This window comes from Stegodyphus dumicola, chromosome 5 (genome assembly GCF_044657685.1).
Source record: "Stegodyphus dumicola isolate Sdum_Otavi_A_Nest chromosome 5, ASM4465768v1".
NCBI lineage: Eukaryota > Metazoa > Arthropoda > Arachnida > Araneae > Eresidae > Stegodyphus > Stegodyphus dumicola.
In genome coordinates this window covers 225857242-225877970 of record NC_140772.1, presented here as the reverse complement: position 1 = coordinate 225877970, position 20729 = coordinate 225857242, and the positions used below count along the sequence as shown (strand labels likewise).

General features: G+C 29.8%; 1 protein-coding gene across 1 annotated transcript in view; it reads left to right on the top strand.

Moving 5' to 3' along the window:
- LOC118185182 (coronin-6-like) overlaps positions 1 to 20681 on the top strand; it is an 83080-nt gene extending 62399 nt beyond the window's left edge. Inside the window, exons 9-11 of the mRNA XM_085817741.1 lie at positions 1630 to 1731; positions 6286 to 6399; positions 8569 to 20681. Coding sequence (XP_085673867.1) covers positions 1630 to 1731; positions 6286 to 6399; positions 8569 to 8751 — 399 coding nt within the window. The 3' untranslated portion in view covers positions 8752 to 20681. The remainder of the gene's footprint in view (positions 1 to 1629; positions 1732 to 6285; positions 6400 to 8568) is intronic.
- The last annotated feature ends 48 nt before the right edge of the window (positions 20682 to 20729 follow it).

Below are 20729 nucleotides of genomic sequence, written 5' to 3'. Positions count from 1 at the left end.
TTAAACTATCATTACAGGAGATGAGAACTGGTGCTGCCAATATGTTCTGGAAACAAAGTGACAGTCTGTGGCATGGTGTTCATCATCTTGTCTCCCTCCAAAAAAAAAGTCAGTATACAAAATTCAAGATTAAGACGATGTCAATTGCCTTTTTTGACCACAAGTCCAATGTAATTGAAATGTTAAATGATCCATGGGAATTTTCTGCACAAGGTTTACACTGTCAATGTGAAAGTTTACAATGGAGTTTTGAAATGGCTGCTGCAATGCATCTGGCAGGTTCAGCCAAAACTGTACCATAGTGGAATTTCTTCTATAACAGTGCCTGTCTGCACACTACGGTCCGCATGCTCAGCTTTCTGCCCCAACGCAAGTCAACTGTTCTTCAGCACCCTCCTGATTTGGTACTGGGAGACTTCTTTTATTTTTGCTACCTTAAATTAGCTCATGTTTTTCGGAGATGTTGTAAATATCCAGCAGCACTTGTGGTGCTTCAAGCGATACCAAAAGAAGCATTTGCTGACAGTTTCTAACAGCTTTACATCCAATGTCAGAAGTGCATTGTAGCTAATGGGGATTACCTTGAAGGCCAGTAAAGGTATTTTGTTTGTAATTCTTGTTTCCTTTATTTCCTGAGACGATTAACCAAACTTTTCAGATGCACTTTGTATTTTATGAAAATAATCTTAAACTGTGAATGGGAGAGTTCTGTAAATATAAATTGTAACTTTTTTATGTGGTCTCCATTGAGCGAAATTTACAGTCTTGTAAGATATTCAGTTTTCTTTTAATTTAACACCTCTGGATATATAATTTGCAAATGTACATGGGAATTAATTTACTGAAGAAGTTTTTGGGAATGAATTTGCTCATTTTTCATTATTGGTTGCCTACCAAAATTGGAAGATTCTTCTCTCAGATTTGAGGAGGAACTACTGGGGGGAAAAAATTGCATCTTAGTGTTTCTGTATTAGAAAAAACAGCAGTCATTATATGATTTGAAGCTGGCCATATAAAAGTATTAATTATATGCATATTTAAGCAAATTATTTACATGAAGGTGCAAAATATTTTTGTACGTTCATGTATATTTAGACATACTTAATTTTACTATTTGGAATCTACAGAGTTTTATGTAAGAGCCACATAAAAAACTGTATTTATGTATTTATGGGATCTTCCTACCCACAGTCTTGAGATTTATTTTCATAAAATTCTTTACCTCAGTTTGAGAAATTTTGTTTCCAGAAGTACATGCCTAGGATCAGTAATTAAACAAATAAAATTCTTTAGCTACTTTTTTTGAGTCGCTTCTGTAAATATATGACACAGAGAATTTTTTTTCATTTACTTTTGTAATAAAGTATGGGCATAAGATAATAGATATTTAAACTAGTATATAGAGGATTCTGAATTTTACATACTAATGCGCATTATAAAAGAAGTTCATTGGTAGAAATTGCATTAAAAGCTGAAAGTTTCATAGGAATAGTATGTAGTTTGTAAAAGCATGTGTTTGTAATATGGAAGTTTATAAAAATGTGAGTGCACTTTAAAGTAGACCTTTTTTATTTCTTTTGTTCTGAGTATTATGTAATCTTACATAACATGACTATGTATCTTTTTAAGTCGGACCTCTTCCAAGATGACTTGTATCCAGATACTCTTGCTGACATACCTGCTATTTCAGCTGAAGAGTGGATAGATGGTAAAGATGCTGATCCTGTTTTGGTAAGTCAGATAAATTCAAATTTTACTAAAATTATGTCTTAAGCCCTGTCTACACAAGGAGACACATCTCTGAACAAGTCTGATAGATTTTCGTCTATACAGCTGACAGTTGATGGGAGGAAAAGAGACACCATCATTCTATCAAGAGGTTAGGTGGTATTATTTCATGGTCCACATATAGGACATTGGGAGATACCGTCAAATGGCACTGTAAGATATTGTTGCAATTGGGCCTGAGGGCCAAGTTACATAATTTATATAATTATTACATTATTTCAAATACTAAACTTACTTTACAGTAGGATATATTCACTTATAATAATATACATTACAAACACGCTTACCAAAGGCATAAACTTGATCATTGAACTAAAGGATAGTAAGATAATGGGTCTGGGGGTACCAGTTAATCCACAGACTCAGAGGTCGTTGTTGCCTACACCTTGTGTATTAAAATATTCGAGATAGGGACCGAGTCCTGTAATAAATTTGGTTAATTGTGAGGTGTTCACGTGCTTTCTGTTCTGCCATTTGATTTATGCATTGTGTTTCAGGTGTTTTGCCCAGTATAAGCATGACCAGAGTGCTGGTTGTGGATAATGAATTCTTTCTGATGGTTCCTTCTTGGCAAATTTATCAGCAGTTTCATTGCCACTTACTCCAGCATGTGCTTTCCCCCGAAAGAGCTTATGTTATGAAGTTGATCCCTGTATAAGTCTCAGAATTTGCATAACTATCGAGCATGTATGGGGATAGTTGAATATGGGTAGGAACATTGACATGCTGTCTGTGTAGATTGTGATTTCCTGTAGGTTTTGATGAATGATGTCCTGGGTAGCTCTGAAAATAGCCACTACTTCTGCATGAAACATGGGGAGGTATTGCTTAGTCGCTGCTTCGATAGGTTAAGGTTTCTTCTCCATGCTGAAGAACTGCTGCATTAAATTTGTCTTTCATACATGAGCCATCCGTGTGTATAATCTTAATGCTGTTCCCTGGGTTCTTATGGTATTGGGGTGTTTACACCTTGCCTTCGAACATGTCACATATTCACGAGCATTTCATAATTGTTTGGATAATACTGCTCCTCAGAGAAACTTGTGGAAATGTGAAGATGGAATACTGTGCTTTTTGCTTAACATGAATATGCATTGGTTTTAAACCTGCCAAGACATTAACCAATGCTGTTGTGCATGGGAGCTGCACATCGAGAAGATGTTTTACTTTCCTCCCTTGCATTAATTTGGTGCAGACTGGAGCAGCATATGTAACCATCCTATCTCATGACAGAGAGTCTTTTGAATGTGCAAATCTAGTCCCTAATTGTTTCCTTGGAACTGTCAGATTTTTGCACAGCTTGGCTTGTACGTTGCTTAACTTTCTTAATGTGGGAAATATAAGTCAATCTTTCATCCCACATGAGGTCCAGGTATTTATAGTTCTTTCACTGTGTTAATCCCGCTGTTGTTGATGATTCTTGGTCCTGATGAAGATCAATCTGAAAAAATATTCTATGTATAAAAAATCAATCAAAAATTATGATCTAAAAGAAATGTCACATCATAAATTAAGTTTATTAAAATAACAATGAAAACTCAAAAGGATTCACATCATATATTATTCAGTAAGCTAAATGCTGAGATTTTATGTTATTCAGTAAGCTAAATGCTGAGAGTACCACCATGCTTTTTTAGGCATGTGATTTCCATATGCAATTTCATTTGTTGTAACCAAATGTCTCTTATGACAGTGGGTCCCGTCATATGCAGTGGTCGTGACTCCCAATGCAGGTATCATGGACATGTGTCTGACATGTCAAGAGCTATGTTTCCCTGTGTAAGAATTGCAGCAGGCGTCCAGAGGTACTTGTTCGGAGATATTCTCCTCATGTAGACAGGGCATTATATTTTAAAAAATAGTTTTGCTGATAAATTCATATTCTTATATCAATGTGTGTAAGATTAACTTTATGTGTGCTAGTAGACATTCAGTTGGTTGCCTGTTAAGAAATTATAGTAATGTTAAAATTGAATATAGGAGAAAGGGGCAGTGGTTGCAACAGTGGATATTTAAGGCTGTGCAAGTCATATTTGAGAGAAGTCTCTATTCAAAAGGTCTCCAAAGCAGTCAGTTTAAAAAAAAAAAGTAATAAATAAATACAGTCAAAAGTCTTAAATCCGGACCTCAAAGCTACACACTTTCTGCACATGCGCATAATACCTTTATGCATGCGCATATACGTTTAATGTATAACGGATGGTCTAAGCTAAGCTAAAATTATCTAATTACCTATTTCAGTTAATGTTGCAGATTGCGTTGTTCCTTATTCTTCGAATTGGATCCGGCTTTTTTTTTTTTTTTTTTCCCAGACTGTTAGAGCAATTTTATAAAAGTAAGCTTGAACTTTCGATTATGTCAAAAAGAATTTCCGATTCTGGAGCTGCCAAAGCGTCTACAAAGCGAAAGCATGTTTCGATGTCCATCAAACAAAAAGTGGAATTGCTGCAAAATTATTTGGCTTATAATTCCTTACTAAATGTAGTATTTCATCTCGATGTACTGCATCTTTGATATGATTTGAATCAAATTCCTCGTCATTATAAATATCATGAATACACATCAAGTAGTTTTCTGGTTGCAATTTTCTAATTTCGACTATGCGCGCGTTGAAAAAAATGTTTAATAAAGTAAACAAATAAATATTAAGCCCTTTTTTTTTTTTTTTTTTTTTTTTTTTTTTTTTTTTTTTTTTGTAAATTTTTATACCCTTTAGATTATAATTGCTCTTTATTTCATAAATTACAGTTTCATATTTTTCATTTTATAATTTCTGCATGCCATCTTACCAGATTTAAATTGATGATCGATAATCCGGAATAGCCGAAGTCCCAATGAGTCCGGATTAAAGACTTTTGACTGTATATGTAATATTTTAAAATGAGGCATGCCCAAAAGTCTGGGTAAGGGGGCTTGCCTCTTCATAAATCTGCCACTTTATAGATGTTTTCATTAAAGTGGCAGTGAAGATTGATTGAACATGTTAACAGCATCATAAATAAAATTTACAAAACTAAACAAATGGAGCAAATCAAATAAAAGGCTTTGGAACACTTACTCTATAAGATCCTAGTTTCCAAGAGGACATGCTGTTATAGCTTTCCATTTAAAAACAGAGCATGGTTATTTACCAAGTTATTTATATAAATTTAGACTTAACTCTGTGGTATGATGCCAAAGTTGTGAATTCAAAACTGTCCATTTTTATCAAGGAACATTTTAAAAAAAATATTGCCGAGTTATATAGTTGAACCTTATAAACTTGATCATTTTCTGTTGCACCTGATTTTAGTTGAATGTTTTTAGCATATTTTAATTTTTTCCCCTCCTTTTTTTAAATAAATAATTTATTTTATTTAAATTAAAAAAATAAGATTAATTTTGGGATGCATTTAAATTTTATTTTGTATGTTTTATTTCTATTTTGTAGAATCTAACTGTTACTAGTGTAATCTTAGTAACAGTTATTTTTACAATTACTGCTAGAAATTTTAAAAATAAGTAAATTAAATATGTAGTCCACCCAAATTTCAAGGACTAGGAGAAAACTGAAACTATTGAAATGTGGTATGCATAACGGAAAATTTTAATTCCCCACCTCTAACCCTCTAAAAATTCTAAAAATTATACTCAAACAAATAATTCAGTTATGCTTTATGTAAGTTGTGAGGAAATCATTTTTGGCAACAGCAGATTTAAGTGAATGTTTCTTTCAGATATTTGCAGATAAATTATGGATGAGGAATTTAATCATTACCAACTCGAAAAATGAAGAATTGTGTGATGACTTGTATTCATTAACTGAAGTTTGAGAAATACTTCCTTTAGATTAATATTGTTAATGTCTTTAACTAAATAATGCATCTTTATGCTAAGAATATATAAAGACTGTATAAGTGGGGGGAGCACTGCGAGTGCTGCCCACGAAAGACTTTCTGCCCTCTGCAGACACTGCTGTTGTTAAAGTGATTAGTAAAAGCGTCAGCCCACCAGTGGCTGAATGATAAAGTCACTGAACACTGGTTATTTGGTCCAGGCTCAAATCTCTGCAAATTGGGCTGGCTGCATGGTTATTCTTGTGGTTTTTCTCATGTGTAACGGGCACATGAGCTAATTTTCCTTAGGAAGTCCTCCACAAATGCATCCCTCCCCTTAGGCAGATAGCCCTCGAGTGCTTTGCCATAATTAAGTAAATCAAATTAGTAAAATTGTTGTGCTGGAGACCAAGAGGTCACACGTTTATCCTCAGTTGGCAGCAATAGTCCAGCTGAAACACACTATTCACAGTTCCCTTCTGTTGGCAAACATCAGCATTAAAATATCTAATTAAACCTAATCAGGAAGTTTAGTTTACTATACCAGTTATAGATGGCACCATGAGACTGGCCTATGCCTAAATTAACCAGCAGCAAAAACACCTGCAAACCTCTGCTGCAAGTAAAAATTAAAACTGTAAGAGTATGTATATATTATAATGTAGGCATTTTAAAATTTTAGATCTCATTGAAGGAAGGATATGTGCCTTCAAAGAAGCAGGAATTAAAGACAATTTCAAAGTCCAATATCTTAGACAATATGCCTAAGAAAAACAGCCCAACGCCACAGCCTTCGGTAAGTTTTTTTTTTTTTCCGCCATTTTATAAATATTCTGTGTTGAATGTTAACACTAATTTATTAATAATTTATAGTTATTACATAATATGTGCAGCTACAAATTTTAGAAATTACATGATGTTTTTACTTAGAGATTTCCTAAGTAGAAGGTAATCATAATTAGTTTCCCTGTTTATAACTTTCTTCCATTATGTGGACACCATCAGATGTTTTGGACATTTGTGTCAGAGATTTCCTAATTAGAAGGTAATCATAATTGAAGCTTTCATTTTTAGAACTTTCTCTCACTATATAGACACCATAAGATGTTTTGGATCAAGAAACATCAACAATCAACTATCCCTTCGCCAGGATTCGAACCACAAATTCTCCATTTGCTAGCTGGATATGCTAACCGTGTACATCATAGAAGCATGCTTTTGTGGTTTTCATTATGTGTAATGTGTATATGAGCCAATTTCCCTTAGAAAGTCCTCTACGAAAGCATCCTCAGTTAGGCAGATAGCCCTCGAGGCTTTGCCACAATCATACAAACCAAACCAAACCACACCACAGAAGCATGCACAGGGGATGCAGTACCCTTGGCAGCTATATCTGATGGTGAAATCCCTCCTAAATTTGTAAATATGTTATTCAAGGTCTGGGGGGAAAGATGTGTGGAAGGAAAAAAGTTTCAAATTATGCTGCTGTTTAGTAGGAAATGTATTGAAAAATAAGTTGAGAAATCAGTGATATTAATTGCAGTTATTTTTGTTCTGTACAAAAGCTGGGCCAAATTTGAAAGTTCAGAAAGAGCACAGTTTTCTTTTTTAACTTAAGTTACTCGGAACTTAATTCTTTCTCTCTCATCTTCTGTTATGCCAACAAAAGAAAACCAGCATAAGTATCCCACTACAAACAATTATGTCTTGTTTAAGTCCATGTTTTACTTGCTTAAAGTAAAACAGGTAGTATTAGTGATTTATACAAGATTTGATCTTAATTGTCTTCTTAGCCTTAAGAAGCATTTTTAAGCCATTTTAATTCTGTTATCAATTTCTGCTCTTATTCTTGTCATTAATTATAGTGCTGAGTTACATAAATTTCTCAGTTTTTTTCAAAGAAAATTTTCCCTTCTCGATTTTCATGCAGTCCAATTAAAAAATCTGATGTGTACACCACATGACTTAATTGTATGGAATATTAAATTATATGCATTTTTTCCTGCATTTCATTTAAACTTATTGAATTGAATTAATTTACTTCATCGATAGCACATAAACCTTCAGCCAACAGGCAAGAAGGCAGATTTTTCAGTGCATAAAAATTTCCTTTTGGTTCCACTCAGCAAAAAGACACTGAAGATGCAGAAAGATTTTATTCGCTATTGAGTTTCAAATGTAAACAAATATGGCTGCTATGGTAAAAAAAAATTAGGCTTAGCCACACTTAAATAACTTAAATTGTTGATGTTCTACAACTACTGCTTGCAGTTTAACTAAAGGCATAAAAACCTTAATCGGAAGATAAGAACAACATAATTCAATCATTTTTAAAGCAAATAATGCACAATTTACCAACATATAAAATAAAAAAAATTGGGCTCACTGAGCCGAGTAACAGAGTGGGTATCTACATGTTATAGCAGTCTTATATGCGGTATTTCAAAGTTCTGAAGCTACTCTTTTTTTTAAATCAGTTTTATAATTTGTTTGGGTAAAAAGACTTTTTTATTCAGTCCTTACATACAGATGTCACGCAAAAGCATCATTAAATTGCATTCAATAGCGGACAAAATGGATATTTTCGTTAAAATGTGGTACCCAGAATTTTTCTTGATTATGATACTTCCTTTACTTCATACAAGGAAGTAAAAAGGAGGGATATGCAAAAAAAATACAGTATTTTGAAATTTATTGGAAAGTTTCACTTTTACAGTGAGACTTTATAAAAGGGGAAAATTCATAAAAAATATCATTGTGCTTCAACTTATGTCTAATATAACTTTAAATTTCTTAAAATATATTTTATATTGCTTAACATTTATGCATAAAAATTATAATGATTTACAGATATAATTTTCACCATTTTGTCTTTTAATATTTAAGTTATTTTATATGGTCTTAAGTATTAAAAATATGGTCTCTCATTAATGTAATTAATTGAAAGAATTCTAAATTTATTTAGAAGCAGAAACTGGATGAATTGTTGGAAGAAGTAAAAAAGTTAAAGATGACCATCCAAAAACATGAAGTTCGCATTTTAGATCTTGAAAAGAAATTCGAAAGTAGAACTGGGCAAATGAATCTTCTGAAAAAAGCTCAAACCAATAATCATGGAGAGAAACATTTAATGCCTGATGAAGTGTGATTTAAATACATTTAGTTATATTTCATTAGTTAATGTTTTATTATGCATTGTTTCTTTCTCAATTGTATTTAAAAAATCCGTGCCTGTAGGTTATAAATATTGACATCCCATTTATATATAGAATGTACTGTAATTAAACTTTTTATATCAATTTTCTGTGTACAAAATTTACATCTAATACATTCCTTTTTTTTTCCCCCTTGAGATATATCATTCATATACTTTTTGGATAATTTGAATGTGTGTGATGAATCTCACTACATTTTAAGAAAAGTGTTTGTGAAATTTGTAATAACCGTTTGTTTTGCAAATCAAGTATTGAAGTCATATGACTCATTAAATCATTTTTGTATGTTTAAAATGTATGCAACATTTGAACTGTTAAATGATTTTAGTTGCCGATCAATTAAATGTTTCATAATCATTTCTAAAGTTATATAAAATAAAGTATGAACATTAAAAATGTACATAATTTTGATGGTTTCAGTATATTCCATTTTTGAAGGTTTAGCTCTGTAAGCATTTTATTTTTGATGTCTTTATATACTGTAAATTATTAATTATATGTAATCAAAATTCATTTTAAAATAGCATGTTGATATGCACATTGCATTTTAAATCTAAGTGCATAACCTGCAAGATTGCCTTTTTTATCTCGTAAATTTTGTTAATTAAAAAAATATATAAAATAAATTTCATTGTGAGAACAAGTTCTAGATATATTCACTGAAATATAATAACTTGTTTTTTAATATCATATTGATGGCATTAAAACTAAATTTTAGCATATCGTATATTTTCAGTAATGTTTTCGTATTAAAATAGTTTGTATGGCTCAAATATACCAAAATGTGTAATTACTTTTGGGTAATTTTTAAAATGTTCTGAAACTTTATTTACATATGTAACTAGCTACTAAATTATTAAATGCACTTTTTATATTGAGTTGTGATGTGGTTTTGTAAATCAAATCTGATTGTTAATGTGTCTTGTAATTTTATTAACAATCATGTTTTGAGTTCTTTTTGCATTTATGAAGTATAAATGTTCTCAATTCCATTATAATAGTCTTCCATTTTTTTCATTTAACGACAATTAAAATAGATGTCATCAAAATGTAAGTCTCAATTTTTACAAAACTTGTACAACAGTTAAATTATGATACTTCTATTTATTTTAATTTTAGCTCATATATGATCATAATTTCATTTTGTAATTTTTCATTTGTACAGTAAGGAATGCAATTAGTGTTCATGGCATTGCATCAACAAATTCCAAAATTCAAAATTTGTATACTACTTTTGTAATTTGACAAAATTCCTATTACAGGATCTTAGTGTCATACTTGTGATAGTTTTTTATTGAAAATTTTTACTGTTTATGCACTTCTCTAAATAAAAGATTACCCTATATAATGTGAATTCTTTAAGAATATAAAGTGCTAACTTGCAGTTTTTTTTAATCTTTTTTTCATTGAGACATATTTTGCATAGGTTATAAAAATATAACTTAGTTATATTGCTACCTCTAATATGTGTTCTTTCCTTATACTCTTTTCTAATTTTATTCCATTATTCTTAATGAACTCTTACCCATGTAATATGTCTGAATTTATGTCTTCCTTGTAAATTAATTTATTGAGGTAGATTGTAGAGCTTTTAATCGATCTATAATATTGTTTAGATGATTTCATTTTAATAATATCAAAACAGCATAAATTTAGGAAAAGAATAGAGAAAAAGTGTTTAAAGCTTTTGAGCTTTTAAAACTTTTCTCCGCTTTTTGATATTGGGTTGTTTTGATATAAAGTATAACAATATTTTTTTCAGGTGAACTATGTAAAATTAACCTTAAGAAACAGTTATCATGTGATTTTTATGTCAACACCAGAGGGCCTAGGTTGGTTTTACTACTTGCACTACTAAAACATAACATTTATGAGAGGATGTAAATTTAAATATAATTTTGTATTTTTGATTTTAACTCTTCTTCAAACAAAAATTACTTCTGATTGAAAACTTTGAATTTGGGATATAATATGACTGTTTCCATTAAGAAAAAGTTATGCAGTCAACTCCCAAATAAGGGGTCCTATCAAAAAATTAAAGTTTATTTATTGTGAAACGGAAGAAAAATTACTCTGACATATTTTGAAGCAAGTTTTAAGACTCTTTGAAAAATACAAAATCGAAAAAAAAAAATTTAAAAAAAAATGGAGTAACAGCAGGTGATAACAGATAATGCCATAAATATCCAGGAGCTGTTTTGATCCATAGCAGTATTGTGCATAATCCAGGATATATAAATATCCTTAAATCATCTGTTAAAAATAAACTACCAAGTTCCAAAAGTAAGTTTACAATCATCATAATCTGCTATTTCACGCTGAACTTCTATTAAAATACAAATGTAATACACACACACACAAAAAAAAAAAAAAAAAAAAAAAATTGCGCAGTGGTGTGAGGGAAAAAAAAAATATAAACATAGTTTGAAAGGATCAGAGACTGAAAGAAGGTTCTTTTTGTTCTGTATGCTGATGTAATTTAAATAACCAACTGACTTATTCTCCATATTAATCTACTAGAAAAAACAAAGCGTTAGTAGTAATATTCTTCCCTTCTTTTTTAAATTTTTCTTGAGTTAACCATAGATGTTATCACTGCTAATTATCCTAGTTAATTAGTTAATTGCAATTCCAACTCGTAAAAAAAATTTAAATAATCTGCAGTAAGTTAACACTTTTTTTTTTTTTTTTTTTTTTTTTTTTTTTTATGATTCACGTTTCAGTTTTAAGTAGAGAAATTTTAAAAAAGCAATGTAAGAATCCCCACCTTTTTTTTTTAGAAGGCAGCTGAATGTAAAGTAGAGATTTGTAATTTAATAAATACAGTGACAGTTTTACAGTTAGTAAGAACATGAGGGTATTTATTCCTCTCAAAAGCGTTTAGCTTTTTGTGTGCTTAATGCAGATTATCAATCTATTTTATATTAGTATGTAATAAACGCAAGCGCTTTCTCTGTTTATAATATGCAAAATTTAATCTAAGTATGAACTTTTCAGGGTAATGAGCAACATTAAAATAATAAAACGAGCATCCGCTTTTTATATGGAACAGTTATACAAAGATATAAAAGCAAAAGGCGCTGTTTCAAAATTTCTTGTTTCTAAACATTTGAATAAATTTAAATTGCATAAATATCTGTAAATGTGGAGGTAGCATGGTTGTGCTTCCACTCTTTTTTAATCATTTTTAGGGTGATTGAAAAATTTATATACAAAAAATGTATATTTTTTCTGAATTAATACAATATGTATCTGACAGGACTCGTATTTTTGCTATCATTATCAGTGTTGCTAAAATATCTCTTGAGCCTGCAAAATGACAGTTTTTTGTTTTTAAAATAATTCCTAGTTTTTATTGTGTATTACAATGAATTAATATTATTGAATTTAAATTTTAACAAACACGTATAAAAGTAAAAAAGCAAATTTAAAGCCAAAATTTTTTTAAAAAAAGCAAATTTAAAGCAAAAAAAAAAAAAAAACAAATGTGTAAACATATAAAAGATTTAATTCTCGAACTAATATACAATATCACCTAAATTCAGAAGCATAAGCAAATCAAGCTCAAAACCAATCCATGAAAATAAATTCACTAATTTAGCAAATTAAAATTAATCCAAACAATTTTTTTTTTTTTTTTTTTAAATGCATAAGTGAATGACTGTTGAGCAGGCAGGAGACAGACTTATCAAGGGGAAGTTGCCTCCAAACCTAACTCTCCAATCATAATACCATTAATATTATTGATATATTTTAGCTGAAACAAAAATTAAATATTTAAGCATTTTCAATGATTATGGTCGAAATCTGGATTATGTAAAATTGTAGAGCCAAGTTAAATAAATATCTCAAAATGTAATATGTGCAATAACATTCCTTTTTTGACTCAAAAAGATAATCACTTTAATGGAAGTATTTACAGTTTATTACATTTATGTTTATATGAGACTTTGAGAGTAGTTACTTTATTTTCCTTTATAAAACTGTGTTATGTTATATTCTGTCTCACATCAGGATTTCTTGAGGTAATGTTTTTTAATACTAATTGCATTTTTTTAGGTTGCCTGTATGAATATTTTAAATTTTGTTTAGGATACAATATATGCTTTGTCACATCATGATGTCTAGTTTTTGAATGTATATACTTAATCTTCATTTTTTTCATGTTTCTTTTTCTGTTTCTGTAAATGAAGGAAGACAGTATGTTTTTGCTTTTTCCATCTTTCTCAAATCAAATTATATTTGTATCATTTGTTTGAGTTAGGTAATGTTATCATTTAACTGTAAGAAATGTTCCAGAGGATTGTTATGGATTATTTTGAAGTGCATTTGATTGTTGTTGAAGACATTTTTTAAGAGTGCAGAAAAATGTCATATGTTTTAAAATGTACATAAAGCTTTATAAAGAATTAAAATCATAGATGACCATAAAATGGGATGCAAATTTCCCCCTGTGAATTCCCTTCTAAAAAAAGTGTTATTAGTGTTTTTATACCTTGCTGAATCTCAAAAATATTTTATATTTTACGTATAGCTTAGTTGTTTTATTTGTGATCCATTTTATGCCATGACTTTTTAATATGGCTTTACAAATAAGCTTTTTTAGAAGATGTGTTCATGGTGAATATACAGATTTCCAGTTACCCTGTAACGAGGAAAAAATGTGAAAAATTAAAAGGCAGAGTTTTTATGGTGCATTGTTTTATGTATGAGGCCAGCACACTGAAACTTCAACCGTGGGCAAGGTCATCATATATTTTTTAAATTTCTTGTTCCTGAAATGGTAATCCTTTTTGCAAATATACCATGTGTGTGTTTCTGTGCTAGTTGACCTTTTCAGTAGAAGTAAATATATTATTTTATTGTCGAGTTCCTGACATTATTAATGCAATTTTTTCATAGCTACTGTAATTCAGAGGCATTCCATTCCATTTAACAAATACATATTTGTGAATAAATGTATTCCTTCATTTTCATTAAAGGTATACATATATGTATTATTTAAACAAATAAATCATTTCTCACCAAGACATGTTTTAGAAAATATTCTAATTATATAAATTAAGGTAAAACTATTGCAAATAAAATGCAATTCATAACAGAAATAGTGGTGAACAAGCCTTGGGCTAAAATTATATAAAAATCAAATTGTAAAGGAAAATGCCTAAAACTTGAAATGACAATAAAAAAATTATGTTGCAACAGAAACCCTTCCAACAGACTTCTTCTGGAAGCAATATTTATATCTAGGAGTTTTCAAAGCATTTCAATCAATCCTGATAGTTAAAAAGTTATTGGTGCTTTCAAAAACTATACAGCTTTTTCAGAACTGTCAGGTTATGTAGTGAACAAAGAATAATTTACTTACTCCCCGAAAAATGATTAAACTAAATATGGATAGTGAAAATTATGATCGTGTAAAAGTCAATTCAGTATAGCTGATCAAACAAAAAAATGCATAAAAGTGCACTGTAATGCAGCTTAATTTCATGTGTCAAAAATGATTGAAATGCTTTTAGAGGACTCCTAGTTGTAACTAATAGAAATACTTCTAATATTGCCTCCCGAAAAAGGTGTGTTTGATTTCTAATTGTTACATTATTCATTGTAATTCAACATTTTTTTTGCCATTTGCCTGTTTAGTATTTGCCCAAGGCTTGTTCACCAATATTTATTTCTGTTGATGAATAAAATTTTATCTGTATTTGTTTTCTCTGAATGTATTTAATAAGAATAGTTTCTAAAACATATTCTGGTGAGTAGTGATTTATTTAGCTGAATTATATTATTTTCATGATCTCCTGCTTCAGTATTGAATTTTTGTTTTGAAAGTCCTTATTGCCACTTAAAATTTATTTATATAATAATATTAAAAATTAAATTATATATACACACATTAAAAAAATGCTAGAAAAGTTTTGATTACTTTGGTGTCAACTTGTTTATTTAGTATACTGAATTCACCATACTCCTATTTAGACATACAGGGCCACAGAAAAAGTAAGTGCATTTGTTAAAGTACATTTCTAAAATACTGCAAATGGTACTGAAATGATTTAAGTGTTAAGAGCTAAAAAAAACCAAGATGATTAATTTCATTTTAATAAATTCTAATATATTCTTCATTTGTTATGTTGCAAAATTCAAAATGTTTTTCTGTCTCTTAATGGTTTTGTGACCCTGTGTTGTGAGTGCTGTAGATCCTTAATTTTCTCATCAAACATGACATTAATAGGCATAAAAGATAGTTTGCTGAGCTAAAATAAGCATTTCTGCTGTTTCAGCAGTTTTAGACATGATTCAGCAAACTTAGCATGTGATTACTAAAAAGAAGAAAACTGCTAACAAAAGTATGCGATAATCAAAAGATACATTGTGTGACACATATTTCAGGCATTTCCTAGTATTCTTGCATTTTAATGGGCTTTGGTAATATATTAAAATCTTTTTGGTATAACTGAGTAATAAGATTTTAAATCTCCTTCTTTCTTATTTCAGTAACTCTATTTTAAATGATTCATTACCTCCTCGATCCGTAACTAAGTTCCATATTTGCTGCAATGTATATTATGTACGTACATGTAGTTCATTCTTTTCATATTCATTCGTTCTCATAAAATTTTTGAAAGGCATTTTTGTTTTACGTAAAATATAATTATATTTGCAAAACAAATTCTTTGCAGTATTTCATTCAAAATAAATTGTGATAGTTTTAAAAAAAAAAATTTAGTGCATCTTTTTCAAACTGCTATTAATAAAAATGACACTGAAAATAAGTATTTGGACTCAAATAAGAAAATGCGGAAGATATGCTATTTTGTGCGTTTTATCAAAAGATTAATATTTTTATTATAAGATGGTACAAAGCTATTAATAAAAATGACACTGAAAATAAGTATTTGGACTCAAATAAGAAAATGCTGAAGATATGCTATTTCATGTGTTTTATCAAAAGATTAATATTTTTATTATAAGATGGTACAAAGCTTAATTTCTCTGTAAAGTGTTTTCTGTGATACTTGTTCGTTTGTGCTTGTATACACTTTGTGTTGAAATGTATTCTTTGTTTTGTTAGAAATTCAAAATAAAATACTTGCATCAGAATATTTTTATACTGCATGGTGCAAGGAGAACTTTTTTCAGCACAATTCAAGCTGATTTTAGAAATTACAGATGCATTGTCTGTCCATTTTGCTCTGTTTGTGATTTTACATTTTTGCAATGTAAAGTGTTGCCTATGAGCTAAACAAGTTTTCTCTGTTGTATAGTTAATTTTCTTTGTAACATTTTATTTTAGTTAGTCTTAGTTTATTTAACGGTATAAAAATGTGAATTATTTTGAAATCTACGTGTATGTAAATGCTGTTTATTCCGGCATATAATATGTGCTTTTAATGCAAAAAAAAAAAAATAAAATAAATAAATAAAAATAAGAAAATCAAAATTTACGGGTGCACATTATATGCCAAGTATAAAAATGATAGTTTTATTGAAGAGGATAAAAAATTAAATTTCTACTTGTATGTAAATGCTGTTTGTTTAAAAGAAATGACATACCTTATGAACTTGGAAATTTTCATTATCGGATGACATGAAAAGTTCATCATCCATTATCTCTTTAGGCACATCATCGAATTCTGTTTTATCTTCACCATCATTGTTACTCTGATACATAAACAAAAAATCGTCTTCCGTTCCATTTTGATTGTTAGATACACTACATTTTTAATGACTTATTATGCTGGAATTAATTTCATTTCATGCTTTTATTATCCACTCACATGCTATTCATAGAGTGGCATGACGCATTTGTCCGCCTTTTGTAAATGTTTCTCCACCTTCTAACATCCAGTCAGTTAGTCCAGTACTATCGTTTTGAATTTTCTTTCAATGGTTTATTGATACACACATCAAAAGACTAATCTGAACTAATGACATTAATCCACCTAAAATAACTGCCTCATCTGTATTACACTCTTTCAACAGTTTCGTCATATTACCTGTTAGATGGTATGTGAATGTGTTTCAAACTAAAAGACTTTGGATTTTTTAAGGCAACAGAACGCTTTAGCAAAACATATAACCATTTTCATTTATTATATCACATCATTTCCATCCTTCTCATGAACGTGAATGAAAACATAATTCAGCGAATTACATTTTGGCATTGTCTTTATTTTAAAACTATTTAATTTTGTATCATCCGCTAAGCAGAAAAGCACTACAGTGAGGTCAGATTATGCATGACATGTTGTTTTTATGTGAACTACTTTTGTTCTTTTATATCGGTTTTTTTATTTTCTATCAAAACAAACATGACTGGAGTTTTATCCATTTTTCCAATATGTGACAGTAAATAAATTATGTTCCTTCATAGGTCGATGGCATAATTTTCAAAATTTTTTGTTATCCAAATATTTCAGAAACCTTCGTAAAACTTTTGTTTTTTCTTAACTAAAGTGTTCCATGCCATAAATTGAATACACCAATTCAAAGTTGCTTTAAGGCAAATAAACATACACTATTTCTTGTTACAAATAATCCATTCTGGCAATTTTCTAGGACACAGTTTGCAACACTTTTTTCTAGGATAGGCCATTTCATTACTTCTTTACACAAAGTTCATTTATTCTTTGGTATATTAATTTTTATCATTTCATTTATCTTCCACTTACATATGGGGCTTTCACCAACCCCAAACATTGCTGCTGCAGGATGATTTCTATTTTTTTTCACAGATTGAATGACTTAGCATTTGAAACCAGCAATCTTTCATTTGGCAGGAGCCATATTTACTCTAAAAGGAAGACTAGATGAACTGTATTTCAACTAAAGCAAATGCGATTTACTAAAGGCTTCGATGTTTGCTTCACAGTCACAGCTTCAAATGACTACAGAAAGAGAAAATATCTGACTCCTAATTCCGTGAATTCGTTTGGATCAGAAGTGCATTCTTACCCTGAATTATGATCCCCTTTCTCTTGAAACTCTAAAATAACATTCTTATGCACATGTGCATTGAAAACAACTCACCCACTTTGCAGAATTATTTACTCCCTCAAGCATTTCCTCACATGCATATTGTTCCCCTTATGGCTTGTCAGTTTAGTATATCATTGTTCAAAAGCCTAGGAGAAATCTTTGAATGAATGACTTCAAAAGATAAGAGTATCATAATTTGTATTTCAAGTTTCTTAAAGGGTGTGCATTACATGGCACCTAACAATTTTAAAAAAGTAGTTTGAAATTAGAGGTGCACGTTATATGCCAGAATATATAGTATATGATTATAAACTTGTGCATTAATAAATAAGAAAAAGTGAGAAATACAAGATTTTTGCATAATCACAATTTCCTGTAAGTTCTAACAGTTATTTTATTAATAGTATCTATAGTAAATTTTATTGAAAAATTCAAATTGTTATAAGCATGTGTTGCAGATTATCTAAAAAATTTATATGGAGAAGTGGGTGTGGTTATTGTATGTAATATTGTGATATTAAATTTGATTATTTTTGGTGGTGTAATTAAAAAGCATGATCTTTTTTAATGAAGTTAAAACTTTCATTTGGCTTTAATAAATGCTAATTTCATAAATGCCACCTTTAGTTTTCAATTGGATATTCAAATAGTATGGAATATCAAAATCATTTTTACCAAGCTATGCTTTGATGGAGATCCTGATGTATTGCAGTCTGTTGCCGTAAATAAGATAATACTACTTTAACCTGTCTTGGTTGGAATGTGCTGAGTGGTGATTCCCTAATCTTGGTGGTAGTTATTTTGTTTAAAGTTAAGTTTAAAAGTAAGAAACTTGTGATACTATATGCAGCATGGTAATTTGGGAACTGGTAATACTTAATAATAATCCCCCTGCAAAAAAAAAAAATGGATATTTTTATTTTGGTTGGTATAATCCCCCTGCAAAAAAAAAAAAAATGGATATTTTTATTTTGGTTGGTATTGTGTTTTGATCTATAACACTGCACTAGAAAGGAAATGCATTCATACTGTTTGCTTGTTTGTACTCATTTGATTCTCAGCTTATTTGCATTTAAAATGTACAATCATTATATATACATTTTAGTTGCTCTTTTAACAGTGTCGAAAATGTTGCGTGCATTGCTTTCATTTCATGTTTTATTGCAAAAATTCCTGTAAACTCTATTAGCTTTTCTTTTGATATCATTTCATTTTCATATAAAGTTATAGGAAATTATTCTTTGGATCAAAAAAAGTTTGCTGAAAATTCATGTCATGTACAGGAAAATTACAGTAACTGAATTCGATTGCTTAACTGCATTAATGTATTCTTTATACTAACAGTGAACGTTAGTATAAAGTAGTATAAAGAATACATTGTTATTTAGGGCAATGTGGCTATGTTTTTTTTTAAGCAGTATTTCAAGCTCCACTCGTAGGTACTACCCATAAAATTAAAGATGCCCTATCCAGGACCTTTTAAGGAAGACTGGCTTGTGTCCATGTTCCATATGCGAAAAACCATGAAATTGCTTATGCAGCCAGCCCCTTTGCATGGACTTGGAACTCCGGACCGAACTGCCAGTATTCAGCGACTTTTACAGTTTGATCACTGATGTGGCTAGCTTTGTAGTACAAATAGAATTTAAATATATTTCATTCATTCAGTAAAATGTCACATTTTGAACAAAGATGTTTAGGTTATTTTGATCAAACATAGATGCTTGTCATGAGCCAACCTTCTGATTGCACTGTTTTCTCTTATAAAGATGGCTGTACAGGATCAACATTTTCAAACAGTTCAAGTTATCCAAAATTGCACATTGACTAGCTTATGTCAGATACCAAAAGAGGTGTTTTGCCAGTGTTCCTAGGAATGCTAGAGCAGATGTTTGTATTTTGGTATATACTACTTTTAAAGACGCTGTGTAGTATATTTTTACATTTCCAGTAGAACTACCCTATATGCATTTCCTGCAAATTTTTTTATCATAGGAGTATATACATACACACATCAAGTTTCGCATAGTTTGCCGAGCAGCCAGAATACTAAAAGTATGAAAGGGTTTTGTTTCACCACTCAGCCAAAAGTAGTTAATTTTTAAAGAGCAATTTCAGAGCTGGTGTTTTTATAATCTGTTACATTGAATCACAAGTAATAATGTGCATAAAGTTTATGCAAGTGTTTTTCCATGTGATTTAGTTTACCTTTACAATGGTTTTCAAGACCATTTTAATATATGAATAAGATAAATCCCTCACCCCCCTCCACTAAAAAATGGAATAATTATGTTCAAAATATGATTACACAGTAAGGCTATCATTTTGATAATTTTCAATATAATACTATATATAACTATAATATTAAATAATAAAACTGCAGTTTATAATTGTGAAGATATTTTATTTCTGGCTTTTAAATTTTTTAATTTGCTGATACATTTTGCTTTGATAAAATTAATTCGAAAATATTTTTTTAATAAATTTTGATTTTAATGAATTGAGAGTGTACATATTATTGCAATAGAGATTGCTAAGTGATATATGAATATTTTATTGTTTTGTTTGGAGCAGTACTGTATCCTTTGATATTTGTGTTATGATCTCTGTTTTAGTTTACTCAGGTTTTAAAGTCTCTATTTTTATTGTATGTTATGTATTTAATTCAAGTATTCCACTTGTCATTTTAATATACTTTTGTGAATGGTGTGAAAAGTCATGCATGTGTGTTGCATTATAAACAAAGCTTTTTATATGATGCATATAAAAAATGTCGTATGTAATATTTTTTCATGAATTGTATTACTTCTTTTTATGCTTAAAATTACATTGTCATAATAATATTTAATATGAAACAAAAATAAATCTCTCTTACTCCCTCTTTCAGTTTTATATTATAAATATTTCTATATAAGTAATGTTCATGAAA